The sequence below is a fragment of the Pseudorca crassidens genome, chromosome 5, assembly GCF_039906515.1.
Source record: "Pseudorca crassidens isolate mPseCra1 chromosome 5, mPseCra1.hap1, whole genome shotgun sequence".
In the NCBI taxonomy this organism is placed as follows: Eukaryota; Metazoa; Chordata; class Mammalia; order Artiodactyla; family Delphinidae; genus Pseudorca; species Pseudorca crassidens.
In genome coordinates, this window is record NC_090300.1 from 25,659,224 (window position 1) to 25,680,151 (window position 20,928).

Here is a 20,928-nt window from a genome sequence, read left to right on the forward strand (position 1 = left end):
TTCTTCAGTTTTTTAAAGAAGGATGTCTAATTTTCTTTTCTTTTTGTCTCCAACTGAAAGTTTATATTTTAACATTATGAGCAGTATAAAGAAATAAAGATTACTCAGTTCATTTTTAGCACCTGGGACTATGACAGGCACTTATACATTTCCCAATTCAAAACTTAATAGACAATAAAGACATAACCATAGAATTCTCTTGTTTTATTTGTTTTCATTTTTTAAGTAACTAGAAGGAAGCTTAGATTGTGTAAGCCCACTGATCTCATTACACAGATAAACAAGCTGAAGAATTTTCAGATTAAGCTACTTAATGAAACAGTTAGGTAATAGATCCCATTTCATGAATCAGTTTAATTTTTTCACATGAAATATTTGACTGGCCGATATTGAGGTAAAGGGTGGTTCTATTAAAGGCAGGGTCAGGGCCTGTCTGAGTCAGAGCAGAGATACTTAAGGGAGGTCATGGTGATAAAATTTGTGAAGAACATCTCTATCTGACTAAAAGTCCATCCACACCAATATTAGAGAGTGATTTTTGTCTCTATGTTTCTTTTAATTGCTCATTATGTTGGTGGCTTCTAATACCCTATGACCCACGTTAATCAGGGCTATGGACAAGTGGCACCATGAATTGCTCCCTCCTGGCTTTAAGCAAGGAGAGGTTTCCAAAGTGTGGTTCAATATGGGAAGCCCTTTGGTAAGATACCACGTGGGTGTCAGATGTCAGCCCATCTGTTTCCCCTGTGAAGAGATTAGCCCCTGCTAAGGTACAGAGTTCACTTAGGATGCCAGTGGCCTGGAATCCTCCGACTTGCAGCCTTGGTTGCCAAGGGCCTTTCCCCTTGTCTAACACCCATTTGCCACTTCTGAACAACCACTGCTGAGCTAAACAAGGGTGCCCTGGGCTGAGGGTGACGTTCTACCTCACCTTGCATTTTCACTCTCTCCCTCTTCACGTGTGCATTAAGAGAAAGCCCTCTCATACCTTCCTCACACAGTGCAGAAAGAGAAGCCATGACTGTGGTTTATAAAACTAAATCTCAAGCCAATTTACTTAATATAATACTATACGGTGCATAAACATAGCAATCTTCCTATATTCCCCTCCATAGCTGAATACATGAACAAGTAGACATTTTCTGCATTCACTTAAAAGGACTGTCGCCATCGGCAGCACTGCACCATCCCTCACAGCAAAGTCTCCCTTTCTGACATGGGTCTATGGAATTAGGAAGATACGAGTTGTTTTCTCTTTCATGTCTCATACAGGAATTCCTAATTTCTTTGTACTTTAATACCCTCTCATCCATTCCCTTTGCCTTTTTTTCTCTGTTTAGATCATCTCTAAACATCTTTCCTTTTCTTCCTCCTGTATTATATGAAGTATCATCTTAAAATGGTATAACTAGATATTGTAGTATCTTAGGATAGACTGATGATTCTTTTAACACAATAGTCATAGTGAATCCCTCTTTTATGTTTTTAGTCTTAACAGGTTTTGAAACTTGTAACAAGTATGAAATTAAGAACAGCCTTGGACAGAGAATTTACTTTGCAGCAGAGGATACTGATTGCTGTACCCGAAATTGCTGTGGGCCTTCTAGGCCTTTTACAATGAGGATTCTTGATAATATGGGCCGAGAAGTCATAACTCTGGACAGACCACTAAGGTGTACCAGCTGTTGTTTTCCCTGCTGCCTGCAGGAGGTCAGTGAGCAATTACCAGGGTAATTTTTACAAATACTTTGCAAAGTAGTTCTGCAAGAATTTTCACCTTATTGGTGAATTTATATAATCAAATGAGATTTAAAGGAAAAGTGGTCCACCAGCTATTGGTTTATGCTTGAGGGTAAATGGTAGGAAGGAAGGCAGGTGGAAAAGAGTGAGCAGTTAGCCCCATGTCCCTGAGCAGTGTGCCCCCCGGGGGTGAGATCAGGGATCTCAGAGACCAGACTTCTTGATCTTCAGGGAGAGCTGAGAACGTAGGTCACCTTGGTCAAGTCCCTCACCTGAAATGACCATGAGGGCCTGGCCAAAGCCAGAGGAGGGCCCAGTAGAGAATATCCTCGAATGCCATCCCAGAGGCAAGTGGACAGAAGAGTGAGGGAAAGAACACATATGTTCAGTTCATCTCATTATTTTAGCCAACCTACAAGGAGCAAACCTAGGAGAGGCCCCCTCTGAGAAATCTCAACTCCTGTATTTTTCAGTTCTCCATTTGAAAAAAACAAGTAATATATTTGAGTCCCTGTAATAGGGGTATGCGAATTGTGAACACCTTCAGCTCCATAAGGACCAGGTGTCTCTTTCATAGTACTTGACAGCCCTCTGATAAAGAACATGGATCTCAGGGGAGACGCCAGGGCACTGAGTGTTTATAGGAAGTTGGCCTTTGCCTGTATCTCCACTGGCCTGAGACCAGAGCTGCCTGGGTCACTCAGTCATCCTTACTGGTAGCTGTGAGAGCAGGGCACACAAAGATACAAGCACATAGAGATTTGATGTCTAATACTGCTCTTATTTTGAAAGGATAACTGAAGTTGTTCATACTGAATTATTTTGTTTTCCATGTCAGTTAGTTTAGATGTAATAATATTCATTGGAATAGCTGAGGGAAAACTGAGTGTGATGGAATATGCTCTATAATTTATAGAGCACCTTAGCATACATTATACAATTGGTCTTAATAAAGAGATCTAGGAAGTCCTCAGTTACAGATAAACATGTTGAGATGCTGTCAAGGTCACCCAGCTAATGTTCAGAGCCAAGATTCCAGGCCCCATTTTCTTTCCATGCTAGCACTATTGCCACTTATATTTGAAAACTGCCCCAGTGATCAGGGCTCTGTCCATACACTTAAGCCACTGTTTTTAAAGGAATTTGAGGAAATAGCTATTAATAATTTAGACATTTTTTATAAGTATGGAAATTTTAAAATATACAAGACCAGTAGAGCAGTGCTTCAGAATGGAGACAGTGCATGCAGCCTCCCCGAGTCTGTGTCTCATCTCTTCCACTTTGCAGCTGGGGAATCTGATACAAGTTAATTAACCTCTCTGTTCCTCAGTTACTTCCTGTATAAACAGGGATAATAGTACCAACGTGGTAAGGATGTGGAGTGAGTTAAGTGGTGCTTAGAACAGTGTCTGACACTTAGAAAGTATTCAGTAAATGAGAGTTCTTATTAGACATTGTTATGATTACAGTTTATATATTCTTTTGCTTTTGTAGATAGAAATCCAGGCTCCTCCTGGTGTACCAGTAGGTTATGTTACTCAGACCTGGCACCCATGCCTGCCAAAGTTTACACTTCAAAATGAGAGGAGAGAGGATGTGCTAAGACTTACTGGTCCATGTATTGTCTGCAGCTGTTGTGCAGATGTTGATTTTGAGGTAAGAGGTGTGATAACGTTTATGGGTTTTGCTTTCCTAGTATAAGAATAACATAAGCTGGGAGGATGTTACAAACATAGTAAATGAATATGTCCTGATATCTCAAGAGGGTCTCAGTGTCCTTCATATTTATCTTTGGTCAGAGAGATGGTTATTGCTCTGATTAAGCATCAGTGTTGATTGTGTTAAATGGAAAAAAGAGAAACAGATTTGTAGTCAAATAAATATAAACAAAGCATCTAACATTGGTGGTTTTTGTGTAGAGGTACTGTACGTTATCCATTTTAAGTGGAACATTAACCTTGTCATCAAAGTCTGATTGCCAAAGCATATGGTTCTTCCTTAGCATGAAACACAGGCTGCCAGTGCTCTAGGCCCTCTTCAAAATCTCCGACATCTTTGAGTTCCTACAAAAAGCCCAGTTATGCAAAGAGAATTTTAACAAATATATGATGTACTACCCAATCATGCTTCTCTATGATCTCTCCTTTATCTTTGTATTAAATTCATTCATTAGAAATCACAATATATCTGTATATTTACTACCTGGAGGAATTGCATCACAGCAGTTTTTCAACAAATGGGGCCCAGACTTATGGCCCAAATTATTTAGTTGCAAATGCTTAAAAGTTGAGAGATTATAAAACTTAATCTTGATACCACGATTCTCTTGTATAAGCATAAAATCTGGTAAACTGGACAATTTCCACAGAAGGGACAAAAATCTAAAACTGAGCAGGACTGCCCCCTTATGATAAATAAGTGGGAACTCTGCCACTGCCCCTGACTTGACAAGGTTTTCCACTATCCAGCTTCATTCTTTTATATTATCTGCCTGTCTTTGCTAGTCATATGATTTTTAATTCCTCTGTTATATAAAGATGGATCACTCCTCTCATTGACTTCAGTGTCTAATGAGGCAGACAGGCAATTCTAAGAAAAGTACATATGATGTAATTAGAGACTTTATAAAGACTCTTACAAAGAATGCATAGTGTGTGGGGGGGATATAAACTATGTATGTTTAAAGATTTTATAGGTTTGTGTATAATAACAGTTCTCTATGTAGGGGTTATCATTCCCATAAAAGATTCAGAAGACTGAAAGGTAATTGTTGTTTCAGGGAATATTAATGGAAGTTTTGCTGACATATATTTTATCTATGTAAAATAAGTAAAAATACTGGTGAAGTAAGTCACACTGGAGTGTGAAGCTCTTATATTTAATGATAAGAAAGTTGGAAATCATTCAGCAACCCTTCTCAGTGGATACCTTAAAGCATCTATTATAGGCAATGAATTAACTTCTCTCCTGTGCATCTAGAATGGTGCTAACTAGATAACATCTTTGAGGGAATTGAGAAAATAGTACCTTGAATCACTTTCTATATACTAGATAATAGAAATTTTGAAAGCAGGAATTATCAGTATGAGGGACCACTATGGAACATGGAAAAGAGTCATTCTAAAGGAAAAAAATAATTCAGAGACATTTATAAGTGTACCCAGTGGTACTGATTCATAGATTTGATGTCAGTGGAGGAAGAAAGAAAATTTAGAAATGATTCTAAAGTCTTATTGGTCTGATGTCTGATGTCTGATGTTTAAGAAGCTGAATGTTTAAGAAGCTAAATGATGATGCCATTGACCAGGGTAAGAATCCTGAAGGAGAAACAGTTAATTTGTGGGAAGCTAATGATTTGTTTTTGAGTCATGTTGATTTTAGGTGTGTAAGGGAAAATTTTAGAGTTTTTGGCATACTGGCATGGCAACTGGCATGGCAGTTGAAGCCATGAGATTATCCCATGGGTGAGTAGAAGAAGGACAAGTAGACTTTGTAACCCTTAGAGATAATGAGGGAATCTGTCTTATTCCAGGGCTATTAGGAGTAGGAAAAAAATATGCCTACATGAAACTGATATCCCAATCTAGCCCCCTCTATGATTTTGAGGTCTGAATTTATAACACCAGTATGGGGCTTCCCTGGTGGTGCAGTGGTTGAGAGTCTGCCTGCCGATGCAGGGGACACAGGTTCGTGCCCCCGTCCGGGAGGATCCCGCGTGCCGCAGAGCGGCTGGGCCCGTAAGCCATGGCCGCTGGGCCTGCGCGTCCGGAGCCTGTGCTCCGCAGCAGGAGAGGCCACAGCAGTGAGAGGCCCACGTACCGCCAAAAAAAACCAAAAACCAAAACAAAACAAAACAAAAATTTATAACACCAGTATGATTCATGAATCTTAAGACATAGAAACTGATCGTGAGTGGTGATACACATGGGAGAATTGAATGCAAAAACATACTAGATGGAGATTGATCACCAAGGTCACCCTCTATCCCTACAGAACAAACCTATCTCCACATGAGCAGATTCAAAAATTAACATACTGTTCTAGGAACTAATCTACCAAAACCAAACCGCATATAATAGAACAGTCTGTTACCAGTCATACAAGAAATACCTAAATAGACATTAAAGAGCCTAACAAAGAAACAAAAAGGGTCATAAGGGGAGGATGAAACAAATAATAAAGGCCAGGAGGATATAAAAACAAGCCAAATAGAACCTCCAGAAATGAGGAACAGTCATTGATAAAACCTCATTTGAAAGGATGAGCTACAGATTAGACACAGGTGAAGAGAGAGTTAGTGAACTGGATCACCCATATTAGGAATATAAAGAGGAGGTTGGTGGGCAAAAGATATAAACTTGAAGGGACATGGAAGCTAGAATAAACTACTGCATATGCCAAAGATGAGTTACAAAAAAAGAGGAGACAGAAATGTTTTGATACAATATTCAAAGAGATACATAGCTAAGAATCTTGCAGACTTGATGCCATTGGTTCTCAGATTCAGAAATTGCAAGGAGTTCTGGTAAGAAAAAGAAATAACACCCAGATACAGCTTAGATAAACTGCAAACTGCAAACTAAAATAGGAAATCTAAAATCATCAAATGGGAGTGGGGAAGATTATTTCTAATACGTAATTCTCTGACCATTAGGGATTATGAACATTTCTCTAAGTTTACTAGCTACTTGTATTTGCTCTTTGAATTATCTTTTAATATTGGTTGCCTGTATTTTCTATTGGGTTGTTTATTTTTTTCTTGTCAATTCATAAATATAGTTTGTGTGTTGAAGACATTGACCCTGCATCTGTATTTCTGTCCTCTGATCTGCAAATATTTTCCACAAATCTACCCCTTTTGTACTTTGTTTTATAAATATATCTCAGTTGGCTGGACAACTGTGTCATCACAATTTATTAAGTAAACTATTCATTTCTTGCTAAGCTGAAATGACATACATTAAATTTCCACAAGCAATTTCTAGATTCATTCTTCTATTGCATTGTTACCACTTTTCTTACAGTAATGCCTTATAATTCAATTATGGTAACAGTGATGTATCCTATATTTAGTCATAGCCACACAGTCACTAATCATTCTGTTTTATCATATTTTCTTGCTATTGTCAGATGTTTCCTTTCATGTGAACCTTAAGATCATTTCATTAAATTTTTCAGAAGTTAGAATCCAATTAGTATTGTATTGTCTATGATTTTTTTTAAATTAATATATTTATGATGCTAAACGTGTCTCATCCCAAAAGTGTAATATATTTTAATTCATTTATATCTAATTTTGTACTCTTCATAAGACCATATAGAACTTCTGTCTCTTTTTTTAAATTTTTGTAAGTAATTTATAGGCATTATCACTACTAATCAGGAATATTTCTATTTGTAGGTACTTATTGTTAATATTGAGAAAAGCTATTTATTTTTGTTTACCTCTTATTCAGCCTTGTGACTATATTCTAGTATTTAATTTGGAAGGCATTTTTGCTATACTTACTTGGTTTATCTAGGTATAAAATCATATAGCAAATGGAAGCTCTTCTAATTTGCCAATTAACTTATTTTCTTTTCCAGCCTACTTCTTACAGCAAAACTGAATAATATTTGCCAATTTTGTGTATACCTACTAAGTTGATGATTTCAATTGAAATAGCAGCAAATGTTTCATAATTTAGAAAGATACTGGCTATTTTTCATAGTATTTTTCTATTCCTGTTTTACCTAGAGCAAGAATCAACATACTTTTTTTTTTTTTTTGGTAAAGGAAGAGATAGAAAACATTTTAGAGTTTTGGGCCATATGGTCATTGTTACAACTACTCAGGTCTGCCATTTTAGCATGAAAGTAGTCATACACAATACACAAATATTGGGTGTAACTGTGTCCAAATAAAACTTACAAAAACAGGGTGCAGACTAAATTTGGCTCATTGACCTTTGCCTGCTGACCCTGACCTAGATTTTTATTAAGAATTGATACTTAACTTTCTAAACAGCAGAGCATCATAACAGTCATGAATATAGACTCTGGAGAAGAACACCTGGGTTTGAAATCCATTTCCATGACTTCTTATTTGTGTGAACTTGGACAAGTGACTCACCTCTCTTTGCTTTGGTTTATTCATATGAAAATTGTGTGTAATAATACTATATATCCTATAGAGAAATTATGAGGAAAAAATTACCTAAGACTTGTAAAGCATTTATATGCCTAGCATATACTAAATGTTATATAAATGCTTAATTAGTAAGTAAATAAAATACCTTTTCAGGACCTATGGATACACTCATATTTTTGAATTATATGATTTTTTTTTTTAGTATTTTGTACTTTATTATAGTATTTTTTATACTGGGCTCTATGTGCTAATGTACTATTTGGATTTTTGTATTTATATTTATGTTGTGAGATGAACCTATAGATTTCTTTTTAGAATACCTTTATCAATTATTTGTATTAAATTTATAGGTTTATAAATTTAATAGTAATATAATACCAGTTTATTACTTCCAGAAGTTGCAATCATTTTATTATGTAGATTTTCTGTTTTTAAAATATTTTCTAGAATTTAGCTAAAAATTATCTAGTCCTGTTGACTTTTCAGGTGTAGATCCTTATTCACTTTTCTGTTCCTTTCCTTTAAAACATTATATGTCTACCTCTTACATAAATTTTTGGTGAATTTTTAAATTTCTTGCTATAGTAATCAAAATGGGGAAGTGTTAATATCTGGTAAGTGTAGTAGTAGGATTATGATGGCTGATTATCTTTTGTATATTTTGTTAAAAATTATTTTTCAAAAATTAAAAATAATTGAATTAAAAAATAAAATGTAAGGTGTTATTACTAGCTTCAAATCCTTACATGACAGCTATGAGCAGACAAAACATGAAGGTGTGCAATAGGGAATTTGTATTAGTTTGTTTTGCCACAAGAGCGTAACAAATAATCCCTAAAGCTCAGTGGCTTAAGAAAACATGCTTATGGGTCTGAAGGTCAAATGATATACCTAGGCTCAGACAGATGGCTCTGATTTAGGCTTCCAGTTGGTCTCAGGTCTGCTCCAGGTATGTTCATCCTGGAGCTTCAGCAACAGCAGCTGCCTGGATCATGCTTTCTAGTGGCTGATCACTGGAGAGCAAGACCAAGGCAGAACCACTCAGCCATGTTTAAGGTCTCTGCTGGTGTCACATCCACTAACACTCCACTGGTCAAACAAGGCACAAGGCCAAGCCTAATTTCAATGTGCAGGAAAGTATACTGGGCTTACAGAGGGAGGGGACTGAAATGACTATTTGATGAACAGTAATCCATGCTATCACAGTTTTTTTCATATTAGAGGTTTCAAGTTTTTAAAGAACTTAACCACCCACATCCAAATAAAATGAGTCAACTGTTTCTAATTTGCCCACATTTATGTAGCTGTCCCAACCTAAGCTAGGTCTTCAAAGGTTGTTGCCAGCACGTGTGGTACCTTGTGCATATTTGAAAAGGACACTTCTCTTCCTGGTTTGACACAACTCTGCCTATATATACCCTGACAAGTGTGGACTACATTCAGCCTCCACATGCCCACTTGGTGGGGTGCATTTCTCTGGCTATAAGCTGTTCAACTCTTTATCATGGCCCTGAGCTTTCCTCAGGCAGAACTGAAAAATTAGAAGAACTTTACTTTGGAGCTTTTTTTGTTCCATACACATTTCCTCTTTTGTTGTTCATCCTCCTCCTGTTGTCGAGTCGTACCCCAACCTTTGACCTGAGGCATCTCATCAAGTTACTATTGGTTACTTAACCTTCACTCAAAACTGCCAGTCCTCTTTACCAGGCTCTTGGCATTTCATGTTTTCCTACTGACAGTGGGTGATAATGGGGCCTCCCATCACCTTTAAAACTCTGCCTATATCAACTCTCTGTGCTTGTGTTAAAGCAGAAGTCAGATAGGAGTTTCACTTACTACCTTCCTGATGGCTTCTAGAAATTTCATCAAAGAAATATTTCCTGCTTAAATTTTATTTTGGCTCAATTCAACTAACTTATTACTGTATGTCTTAATGGAGAATAGAAAATGTTAAATATTTCAGCTAAACTACTTTCATATTCTCTGTACCAAAGAAACAGTTTTTTTAAATGAATCTATAAATGGATATAGGAATCTACATGCATGTAATGAGTGATATAATGTTCATAGTTATGAATGGCGTATAATTTTAATATAATATTTGTTTTATTTTACTCCTACTTGGAAAGCAGCTTTATTATTAGTTTTCTAGAATTCTTTGTCTTTTTTTAAAATTAGATTAAATCTCTTGACGATAAATATGTGGTTGGCAAGATTTCCAAGCAGTGGACTGGCCTTGTGAGAGAGTTATTTACAGATGTCGATAACTTTGGCATCCAGTTCCCTTTAGACCTTGATGTGAAAATGAAAGCTGTGATGCTCGGCGCATGTTTCCTCATTGTAAGTTTATTCTTGCTAATCTGGGGTATAGATGGTTTCTCTAGGATCATTCTGAAATAATTTGGTAAATTTTACATTTTTAAATGACCTTAAATTTGTAGGTTTTATTGAAAGTGGTCCTATTTAATTTTAGCTCTGAAATTCCATTTTCTTCTGCTACTCTGGGTTCACAAATGACTAGCTTCTCTCTGGAGGGTCTATGCAGTTTCACATTGTAACAAGAGGATCTTATATATTAAGGAGAGGCTCTGGTTTTAGTAAAAAAAAAAAAAAAAATTGGTGATTTGGAAAAGAGTCTGAATCTTCCAGTGTGTTTAAATGGAATAAGTCTCAGTGAAACAAAGAGATTTCTGCCTGATTCATTATTAAATTAAACCATCTAATACAGAAATACAAATTGTAGTAAGAATCTACATTCAATCAAGCCTTAGACAGAACTACCAATTAAGAGGAAATATATGAGATACAGCAATGACTTTGAACTTGTCTTCACATTAAATTACCTAGGGAGCTTTTAGTAGTAGGCCATATTCCAGTTTAACTAAATCAGAAGCTCAGAATTAAAAGTTTGTGTAGCTCCTCAGATGATTCCATATACAGCCGATGTCAAGGGCTCCTGGGACAGAGCAGTGGTTTTCAACCTTAGCTGCACAGTAGAAACACCTGGGTAGCTTTCACACTCCCTGTGTCAAGACTATGTACCCAGATCTAGTAAACCAAATCCTGAGGTGGATCCAAGCCTTCAAGCTGTTCGAGCTATCATATGATTCCAAAGCAAGAAAGGTTTGGAGTCACTAGATTAATACCTTAAATATTGGCATATGGATGCAATCAGAAAAAAAATAAAAAGTAAAAGAACATACAGAAAAAGGATCCAGTTACTTCAACAAATACATATCAGGAAAATAAAATAAAAATAAAATAAAAAGAGAGAAACATCAGCTTAATGTAGTTTGTAGACCATGTTTGGAAACTGATTTAAACAAACCAATATAAAAAGACATTTACAAGACACTCAGGGAAATGTGAACATTGGCAATTTGATGATATTAATGAATTAAAAAAATATGATGTTTTTTAAAAAAATATGATGTTTTTTAAAAAAATATGATGTTATTGTGGTTATACAAAAACAGTCCATTTTCTTCAAGGGCACATACTGAAGTATTTCGGTATAAAATGATATGGTATCACAGATTTGCTTTTAAATAATGGGGGTGAGGGAAAAGGGACACAGCGGATGGAGTAACTGGTGAACCAAGCTGGGTGAGTGGTCATTGGGACTTTATTTATACTATTCTATCTACTTTGGGACAGGCTTAGTATTTTCTATATAAACTTTTAAATATAACCTTTTAAATAAACTTTTAAATATAACCACAGTTCTATCTAAAAACTATGTTTTCAGTAAGTGTTTATTTCACATGAGAAGAAAATTTTAACCTTAACTTGGGGAACTGTTTAACCAAAGGTTTACACAGCATAACCAAAGATACGGTGTGTACAGGGTGGAGAGAGTAGTCTGGGGTGTTTGGATAGGTGAGAAATGGGATAGGGGTGGTGGTGGTGCGGTTATTAGGAAGTGAATATGGGGTAGATTGGGCAGTCTTCCCAATCTTATAGACCTTGGGAAGATACTGAAAATTGTTTAGTTAACTGGTTAATTTTAAGCTATGCATAAATAAAAGAGTTATAAACCCAAATTTTAGAAAGATAAATCCTGGTGACTGTGTACCAAATGGATTGAAGAGAGGTAAAATTGTAATAGTGCAATTGCAAGTGAATGGTGATAAAGATTCAATTATTTCTTTGTAAAGAGAAAAAGGAAAATGATAGATGTGAGAGAGGTACAATCCACAGGACCTGACAGAAGTTGTAGGGGAGAGGGTCTGGTTAGAAATTGATGGAGTAAGACAAGCTGAGGAACACAGTGGACAACAAGTTTGGAAGAGAAATCATAAAACTGGGCCAAAAAATTCTAAGATGTTATTCTAACTCTAAGATGGCTGTCATTCTCCAGAAACAATCTAAAAATTGTACATGGAACTCCAGTCACAACACAAGTTATATTACTAGAGAAGGAGTACAAAAAGTTGAGGAACAAAGATTGAAAGAGGAACATTCTAAGAGGCATTAAAAAAGTGGAATTTAGAGAAATTACCAGAGGATTAATTAAGTTCATACAGGTATCAATAAGTGAAAAGAATTACAGGATTTAATTGCCATTAAAATGGAAAGCTGAAGCTATCAACCTTTCCCAGATCTACCTATTAGTTGATTTTTCTTGTTTAGCAGATACGTTATTGTGTTTCATCAGATCCCTTAGCATTTATGCATCTGAGAGCTGATCTCTGTTTTGTTGCTGAAAACCCATTTCCGTATTTTGTTTTTATCTAGGACTTCATGTTTTTTGAAACGACTAGAAATGAATAGAGAGCAGGAGTGTGGTAATGCATTCATTGACATCTCCTCAGAAAATCTGAAGTCCCTATATCGATTGGGACTATGTAAAAGAAGAACTGGTGGATTTTTCTCTTTATGTAAATGACTTATTATAGCATATGTGAATTACACTGTGATGCCTGAAGCTCCAGATATATGATTTTACTTTTCAAATTAAAGAGTTTATTTTTAATATCACTTACTTATAAATGTTTTTACACATTTTCTTTTATACATTTCCTGTTTCATTGTGTATTTTGGAGAAAGGATATAGAAATTTTTACATTTAAACATAACTTCCTATGATTAATTACTTTGAACTACAGTCTCTGCTTTATTTTCAATTTGTATCGCAAAATTAATTGAAGACTTTTTAAAGTAATTTTAATATAAACTTACACATTATTTTATTAAATCTAGTTACAATTTATTTCATATGTAACAACTGTTATTTTGCAAATACCGTATATTCAAAAGAATTCAAAATGAACATAATTTCAGTGTTTTTTTAAAATTACATTCAAATAATACTCAATATTCTTATGTCAAGGGAAAGTAAAATCATTTTTTTGATCAGAAAATCACACTATATTTAACTTCTCCTGTAAGCTAATCTGCAACTATAAATAACATTTTCATTTTGACAAGACTATAAATTACCAATTTTTGATAACGATTTTTCGTGAAAAAAGAATGATTCTGTCCCCAAGAAAGACACATTTAAAGACTCACTCACTCTAAAACTGGGATATTGTTATAAGTTTTGAAGTAATTATTTATATATGGAATGGTTAGCTCCTGTTCTGTATTCTGTCATTCATGGAACATAATAGTTTTCAGATCACTCAGGTGTTAATTAAATAGAACATATATATTCTGAGTATAAATGCCTACAATGGTCTATTAGATTATTTTTACCAACAATCAAATAACTAAAATAAAAAATGGCTGATATATTTCTTTGCATATTTGATTTTTGTTTTTAAACAAACTGTGAACAGTTAACTCACATGATATTCTGAACTTTACACATTTACCTTCCCTTTTGAATCTCCTTTAAAAGAGCAAAAGCATAGGATAATCTTTAGCAAAATATATACCTGTGCTGGAAACTTAAGTTTTCTTCCTGTCAGAAAGTTAAAGGAATTTTTATACCCTGTTTTGTAGGGAAAACTGAATCAAGTGAGAGGAGATGTCCAACCCACAGTTTACCTCATGGAAAGGAAAAGTGTGTTTAGGAAATAAGAACTTTGGGGAGAGATTCCCTTTCATCCTCAGCAGAACTCCAACACCATCAGCTCCTAATGTTGAGAACACTGGGATGGCAGGAAGCTGCAGAAAAGGTGATGTCCAGACCACCTTTCATTAGCCTAAATAATGCACCAGATGGCAGATTCCTATGATGACGTGTAACCGAGGCATTCACATTCAGTTTATAGTTGGTACAGACAGCATGCCAGGTAAGGCGAGGTACTTGCACAGCTGGACCTAGTGGCATTAGCTATGCCAGTTAGAGAAGGGAGGGTCTTCCAAGCCCGCTGTCAGGTACCACAACCAACCCAAAATGAGGCTAAGAGACTGACATTATCCCTGTGACAGCTACATCTTGCTTTCACTTCCCCCTCCTCCTCCCAATCTCCCCTACTCCTACTCCTTCTTTGCATAGGACTCAAGATCTCTGGTTAAGCAAAGTAAAACTGCAACTTATCTGAACAGCTCCTTCCTTCTTCAACTATGCAAAGAAGGTCTGAGCAGAAACCCACACACTATCAGCAGAATCTATTTAAGTTCAAATACTAGAAAAATGTGCTCTCATTAAATATTTACAAAGAAAAGACTCATCATACATGGAAAATTAGAAATTTAAGTGAGAAAAATATCAGGACTTGAAACAAATGTCTTCATTTGTAATCTCAATGAGATTTGAGGAAATGTTGCATATTTATTTCTGGAACAGGCAGTAGAGAAAAAGGAACATTCTGGGCTTTCCTGGTGGCGCAGTGGCTGAGAGTCCGCCTGCCGATGCAGGGGACACGGGTTTGTGCCCCGGTCCGGGAAGATCCCACATGCCACGCAGCGGCTGGGCCCGTGAGCCATGGCCGCTGAGCCTGCACGTCCGGAGCCTGTGCTCCGCAACGGGAGAGGCCACAACGGTGAGAGGCCCGCGAAAAAAAAAAAAAGGAACATTCTGATGATGCGAAATTTTAATAAAGTCGAAAAGTATGATAACCACACTTTAAAGTATGATGGTGGCACTGGTATAGTCGATTGATTTAGGTAGAAAAATAACACAATAAGATAAAAGAGATTTTTTAAAATTCTCCCAGAAGTCAGATAAACACAAAGTATAGAGAGGAAAAGGTGATTCCTGAGGAACAGATACATTCACTTCATGTTATGCCCAACAGAAATTCCACAAGCAGAAATTAGATGAGGTCAAGAGAATATTTCCAAACAGGCTGTCATCGCTAGGTGAATGGATTTATCACATACCAGACAAAATTAATGAAAATGACCCATTTCTTTGTTACTTTTGAAGAATAATTTCACCATATACAGAATTCTGGGTGGTTGCGTTTTTTCTCTCACTCTAAATATTTCACTCCACTCTCCTCTTGCTTGCGTGGTTTCCAAACAGAAGTCGGGTATTATCTTTGTTCTTCTATAGGTATGGTGCTTTTTCCTCTGTCTCCTTTCACAATTTTTTTTTATCTTTGATTTTATGTAGCTTGAAAATAATATGCTAGCGTAGGGTTTTTCACTTTTTTCCTGCCTCATGTTTGCTAAGCTTTCTGAACCTGTGGCTAGGTGCCTGACAATATGAGGAAATTCTCAGTCATTATTGTTTCAAACATTTCTTCTGTTTGTTCCTCTCTTTCTCTTCCTTCTGGTATTCACATTACATTTATGTTGCACGTTTGTATTTGTCCCATAGTCCCTGAATATTCTGTTCTGTTTTTTTTCAGTTTTTGTTCTATTTGCTTTTCAGTTTTGGAGGTTTCTATTGAGACATCCTCCTCAGAGATTCTTTCTTCAGTTGTGTCTAGCCTACTAATAAGCTCATCAAAGGCATTCTCCATTTCTGTCACAATGTTTTTTATCTATAGCATTTCCTTTTGGTTCCTTCTTAGGATTTCCATCACTTTGTTACATTGCCCATCTATTTTTGCATGCTATTTTATCCCTTAGAGACCTTAGCATATTAATCACGGTTGTTTTAAATTCCCAGTCTGGTAATTCCAACACCCCTTCCATGTCTATTTCTGATGCCTGTCTCTTCAAATTGTGTGGGTTTGGCGGGGGGGGGGGGGGGGTTGTTTTTTATTTATTTATTTATTTATTTATTTTGCGGTACGCGGGCCTCTCACTGCTGTGGCCTCTCCCGTTGCGGAGCACAGGCTCCAGACGCGCAGGCTCAGCGGCCATGGCTCACGGGCCTAGCCGCTCCGCCGCATGTGGGATTTCCCGGACCAGGGCACGAACCCATGTCCCCTGCATCGGCAGGCAGACTCTCAACCACTGCGCCACTAGGGAAGCCCTCAAATTGTGTTTTTTGACTTTTGGTATTCCCTGTAATTTTTTCCTGATAACTGGGCATGATATATGGAATAAAAGGAATGCTGTAAATAGGGCTTTTCATAATGTAGTGGTGAGATGCAGGGGAGTGGGAAGTGTTCTGTACTCTGATGATTACATCTCAGTCTTTTACTGAGCTTTCCCTTCTGGACTGGGAACTACACAGGTGTTTTTTCAGTATTTTTTCCTCCTCTCTTTGATGGAACAGGATGGCTATAGTGGGCTGGAGTTGGGTATTTCCCTTCTATCACATGTAAGGCTAGAGCTGACCGGAGTTGGGTTATTTCCTTTCCACCAGGTCATTTAGGCTGTGGGTAAGTACTTTTTCCTGAGGGCAGACCTTGTTAAGAACAGAGTGCTCTGGTGTGTTTCAAAATGATACCTTTTCCCCTCCCACGCAGGAAGCACAAGGGGATTTTATCTTTTTAATTCACTGTGAGAACTTGATTGAGCTTCTGAGGGAGAATCTCACAAAATTGTGTCCCCCATCTCCCCACACCCACCAATGACAGGGTCCTTGTAGAGTTTCTAACTCACTGACTTGTGCACACTGAGTGTCAGTACATTAATACATTTTCCTTTTCTGGCACTGGTTCTGCAGTGGTTTCCGCTCCTGAGCCTTAGCTCCAGTAAGCCGTGACTCCCTGTGTTCACCTGTCTCTCCAACCTTGGGGACAGCAGTTGGCCTTGTATCCTCACTTCTGTTGCAGATCCTAGAAGAGCTGTTAACTTTTCAGTCAGTTCAGCTTTTTACTTGTTAGGATGGAGAGCGACTTCCAAGCTCCTTACCTGTGGAACTAGAGTCAGAAGTGGCTCTTCATTTTTTTAATGTCAAAATTGTTGCTACATCAGAATTCTCTGATTTTCGTTCAGTCTGTATTTCTTCTTTTCATACCATAAATAAAATGGTAATTTTATTATGAATATGAGCACATTTTACCCTATATTATAGCTATGTATCTTCTGTTTATGATTTATTTTCTTTACTACAGTGTGTACTCCTTCTGGGCAGACTCTGCCTCAAAATCATTTTTGTACCTATCCCCAGTGATGCCAAAACATTGTGACTTGCATATAGTTAATTTCAATAAATGTTTCTCTTCTTGTTGTGGAACAAATGAAAATTTTAAACAGATACATGTAACATCTCAGACTTGACTGAAAATCATGAAAAATTTTGAAATTGAGAGATACCAACATTTCATGTAAAAGGAGAACAGGAGTTTATTTAATGACAAACCCAAGAAACCTCCAAAAAAACTACAGTTTTTAAGGATGAACTGACATAAATATAATGTGCACAACAAGATTGGTAGCTATGGCACTGGATGTGTCTATAATCCTCATCCTGGGTGTTATAAATACTATAATAATACTATAATAAGAGTATCCAAACTCTTAGAACTCTGGCACCTGAGAAAATATGATTAAAAGGATGAAGAGTGTGGAAACCATGTTCTTTGAAGAATGACTAATGGTATACAGCCTCAAGAAGGGAAAATGTGGGTGCTGAACTATGGAAGTGGGATAAGTTTATTCTTAACTGCTCTGTAATGCCCCAGATTTCTCAGCTATAAAACTGATACAATAATTGTATAACCCTCATAGAGTTGTTGTGAGAGTTAAGTCACTACATGTTAAGCTCTTAAAATAGTTCCTGGCACACTGTAAACACTATAAAAATGTTAGCTACTATTACCACTATTATTCCTCCAAAGCGTTGAACAAGGACCAATGATATACATAGACAGATTTTTCTTTGTATAAGAAAGTGCTTCATCATAATTAGAATTTTCCAACCTCTCAAAATAGTGAAACAGTTCAACTTTCAACTTAAATGCTTCTAGGTCAGAAACTTAGAGTATTTTAGTCTTGGGAAGAAGTCAGACTACACAACCTCCCAGACTCTATGTAGGGACTACTGATGACCTGAATGCAGCTGTAACCATAAGTGACAAGTGCCTTGGAAAGTCACTAGTGAGCACTCTGCATGTGTTTGCAAGATGGTCTGGAGCATTCCATGTTCCCCTCCCGGCGCTGAGCTGCAATTACTTATGCTTTCAGTCAGCAATGTCTTCATACTGGTATGTTTTCATGGTGAGATTTATGACCATATGAACAGAACACTAAAATTAGGATTCTTTAGACATAACGAACAATGAGGGTATGGGTTTAAGAGAAAGCTAGAAGGAAAAAATAAGGCATTGACAAGGTGTCTACTTCATGACTCTAAAATACACTCTAAAGTACACCTTTTTTATAGAGGCTAAGCAAAGGCATCAGTTGGAGAATATGCCATTGAAAGCATAATGTCCCTAATCTGCCTGGAGTTCTCTGATCATCCAGGAGATAGCCAACTAGAGTACCTAACAGTATTTTATTTCTACCTAGAAAATCCACAGTCATGTAGAGGAGAGGCTATGTGCTGGTGTGTGTGTGTGTGTGCACGCGTGTGCGTATTGGGGTTACTAGAAAGAACTATGAACAGAATATGTTCTTTTTCCATATTACTCATTCTGTTGTTAAAAAGGATAACACGAGAGACTCCAGGATTCAATTCAGCACTAAAAAAGTGAGCCCTAATTCTTCATAAAGGAAATAGTTCATGTCATAAGCTCAGTAATTACACTGAAGTCATTAATTCCACTTACGTTACCCTAAATTCTGCTGTCTCAAACCATTCAGTTATTTGCACATGGAAAGATGTCAAATAAGTTCTCTCCCATCCTACCCTTGGCAAACACCATAATGAAAATAATAATCAAGTCATATTTAATATGGGCATTACACATATGATAACAATGCCATCTTAAAGCAGTGGTAAGAAGTCAACTACTTTTAAGATGACATTAGGATAATCAGAAAATATTTGAAAAAAGAAAGAAAAAGTTAAAATCCTTGTATGTGTCACATAGAAAAGTAAATATCAGATGAAAAACAAAATACAAAAAACAAAACTTTATAAAAAGAGTAGAAAAACCAAAAGAGTTTACTTTTTTATAATCACTCTTTTGATGAAGGTGTCCCAACAAAAAACTCAGGAAAATACTGAAAATTTTTAATTTTATATTTAGAATCTTATATTGTTGACACAAAATGCCCTAAATTAAAAGCAAAAAGTTTAAAGATAATATTGGTATCAATGAGCTATTTAAATTTCCCAGAAATCTATAAAAGTTAAATACAAGTCAAAATAAATAAACAGGAAATATATGATAACAATCATTAAGTATCCAGTGTATTTACAAATAAACATTCAATCTCACTAGCAATCAGAATCATAAAGACTGAATTTTGGTTCTTGAAAGAAAATCCTGTACATATTATTTCAAGCAGAAGTTGTAAAAGAAGTTGTCTTCTTTTCCATGTGTCAGCAATGGTTGTTTTTTATACTTTTAAAGTATCTTAACTGTCTGCTTTTCCAAAATTATAATGACTTTTGAAAACTTGAAATTTTCAAACAACATTAAAAGCCTTATTAAATTACAATACATTTACAACTTCAAACCTCTAAAGATGTAGCTATTTTAGAAGGCTAAACTTCTCATATTGAAAAAGAAACAAAAATACTAACTTGCACACATTTTTTAAATTACCGAGTTTAAAATGGTAATATACGTTACATATAGTCATTATAGACATACAACTTATGCGTCCCTGCCACTAGACTGCACTACTTTCAGTCAAGAACAGAGTCCCTTTCAATTTTTATTCTCTAGTGCAAAGCACGGTACCTGATATGATAGAAGAAGCCTGATAAATATCAGTATTTGCCAAATGAAAGTCAATCTGACTCAGAATGAAAGCCTCTGACTCAAAATATATGTGCCAAATTTCCATTATACTTATTCCCTATAAATATAAATGGAATAAATAGCACAGATAGATTTATTTGGATTATGTAATAGTGGATATATATATTTTGTAATCCTCATCTGATTGTGAATACCTATGGATAAATTCTGGTATTATGATAGAGCTACATCTATTAGTAGTTATATATGTATTATCTCAAGTTAAGTCTTCAGAACTCAATTTAATACAGAAAGGCAATCTGGAAAATTCCTAGACTGTTATGCCAGTTTAACTATAGTTAGTATGTTTGCTATCAACTGATTTCTAAAGCACAGTAACAACAAAATATAAATTAACAAGTAAATAAATATAAGAAATGTGTTCATGTTTGTTTTCTACAATGGCCAGTTTTAATGAACTCAATAAACAAATTAAGAAAACCCAGAGGGTACTAAACAGAAACAGATTACAATTAAAAAGCAAGCCGATTTCACACATAAATTTCCCAAATCTTTTAGATTTCTAACTGGTGGAAATGAAAAGCATCTCTCAATTGTAAATATGATATTTTCAACCATAAACAAAGATTGCAAATAGTATAATTTAAATTATAGATAAGGAATGTGGCTGCTTAGTGCATTGTGTTCATCTTTCCAAGGTGAAAATTCACCTCCTACTTTGTCTAGTCAGCTGTACTTCTTCTCACTAATATAAACTGTTCATTTAATTTGGCAAACTTTATTCTACAAACATGGCATTGAGAAATGAAAAAGGGTGAGAAAGAAAGAACCTATCAGCAATAAATCCAAGCACATTTTCTACCCCTGGTAGATAATAATGATGATAATACTTAACAGATACTGAGCATTTAGTATGTATTAGACGTGTACTAAGACTATATATTA

General features: G+C 35.9%; 2 protein-coding genes across 3 annotated transcripts in view; both read left to right on the forward strand.

The window, feature by feature from the left end:
* PLSCR1 (phospholipid scramblase 1) overlaps positions 1 to 13,618 on the forward strand; it is a 31,056-nt gene extending 17,438 nt beyond the window's left edge. The window contains exons 6-9 of one of the 2 annotated variants that reach the window (XM_067737567.1): positions 1,490 to 1,710; positions 3,235 to 3,396; positions 10,049 to 10,210; positions 12,608 to 13,618. In XM_067737567.1, the coding sequence (XP_067593668.1) occupies positions 1,490 to 1,710; positions 3,235 to 3,396; positions 10,049 to 10,210; positions 12,608 to 12,643 (581 nt within the window). In that variant the 3' untranslated portion in view covers positions 12,644 to 13,618. The remainder of the gene's footprint in view (positions 1 to 1,489; positions 1,711 to 3,234; positions 3,397 to 10,048; positions 10,211 to 12,607) is intronic. The other variant, XM_067737568.1, reaches the window with a different exon arrangement.
* Positions 13,619 to 14,054: 436 nt separating this feature from the next.
* LOC137225599 (phospholipid scramblase 2-like) overlaps positions 14,055 to 20,928 on the forward strand; it is a 121,555-nt gene continuing 114,681 nt past the window's right edge. The window contains exon 1 of the mRNA XM_067739791.1: positions 14,055 to 14,112. Within this exon, the coding sequence (XP_067595892.1) occupies positions 14,055 to 14,112 (58 nt within the window). The remainder of the gene's footprint in view (positions 14,113 to 20,928) is intronic.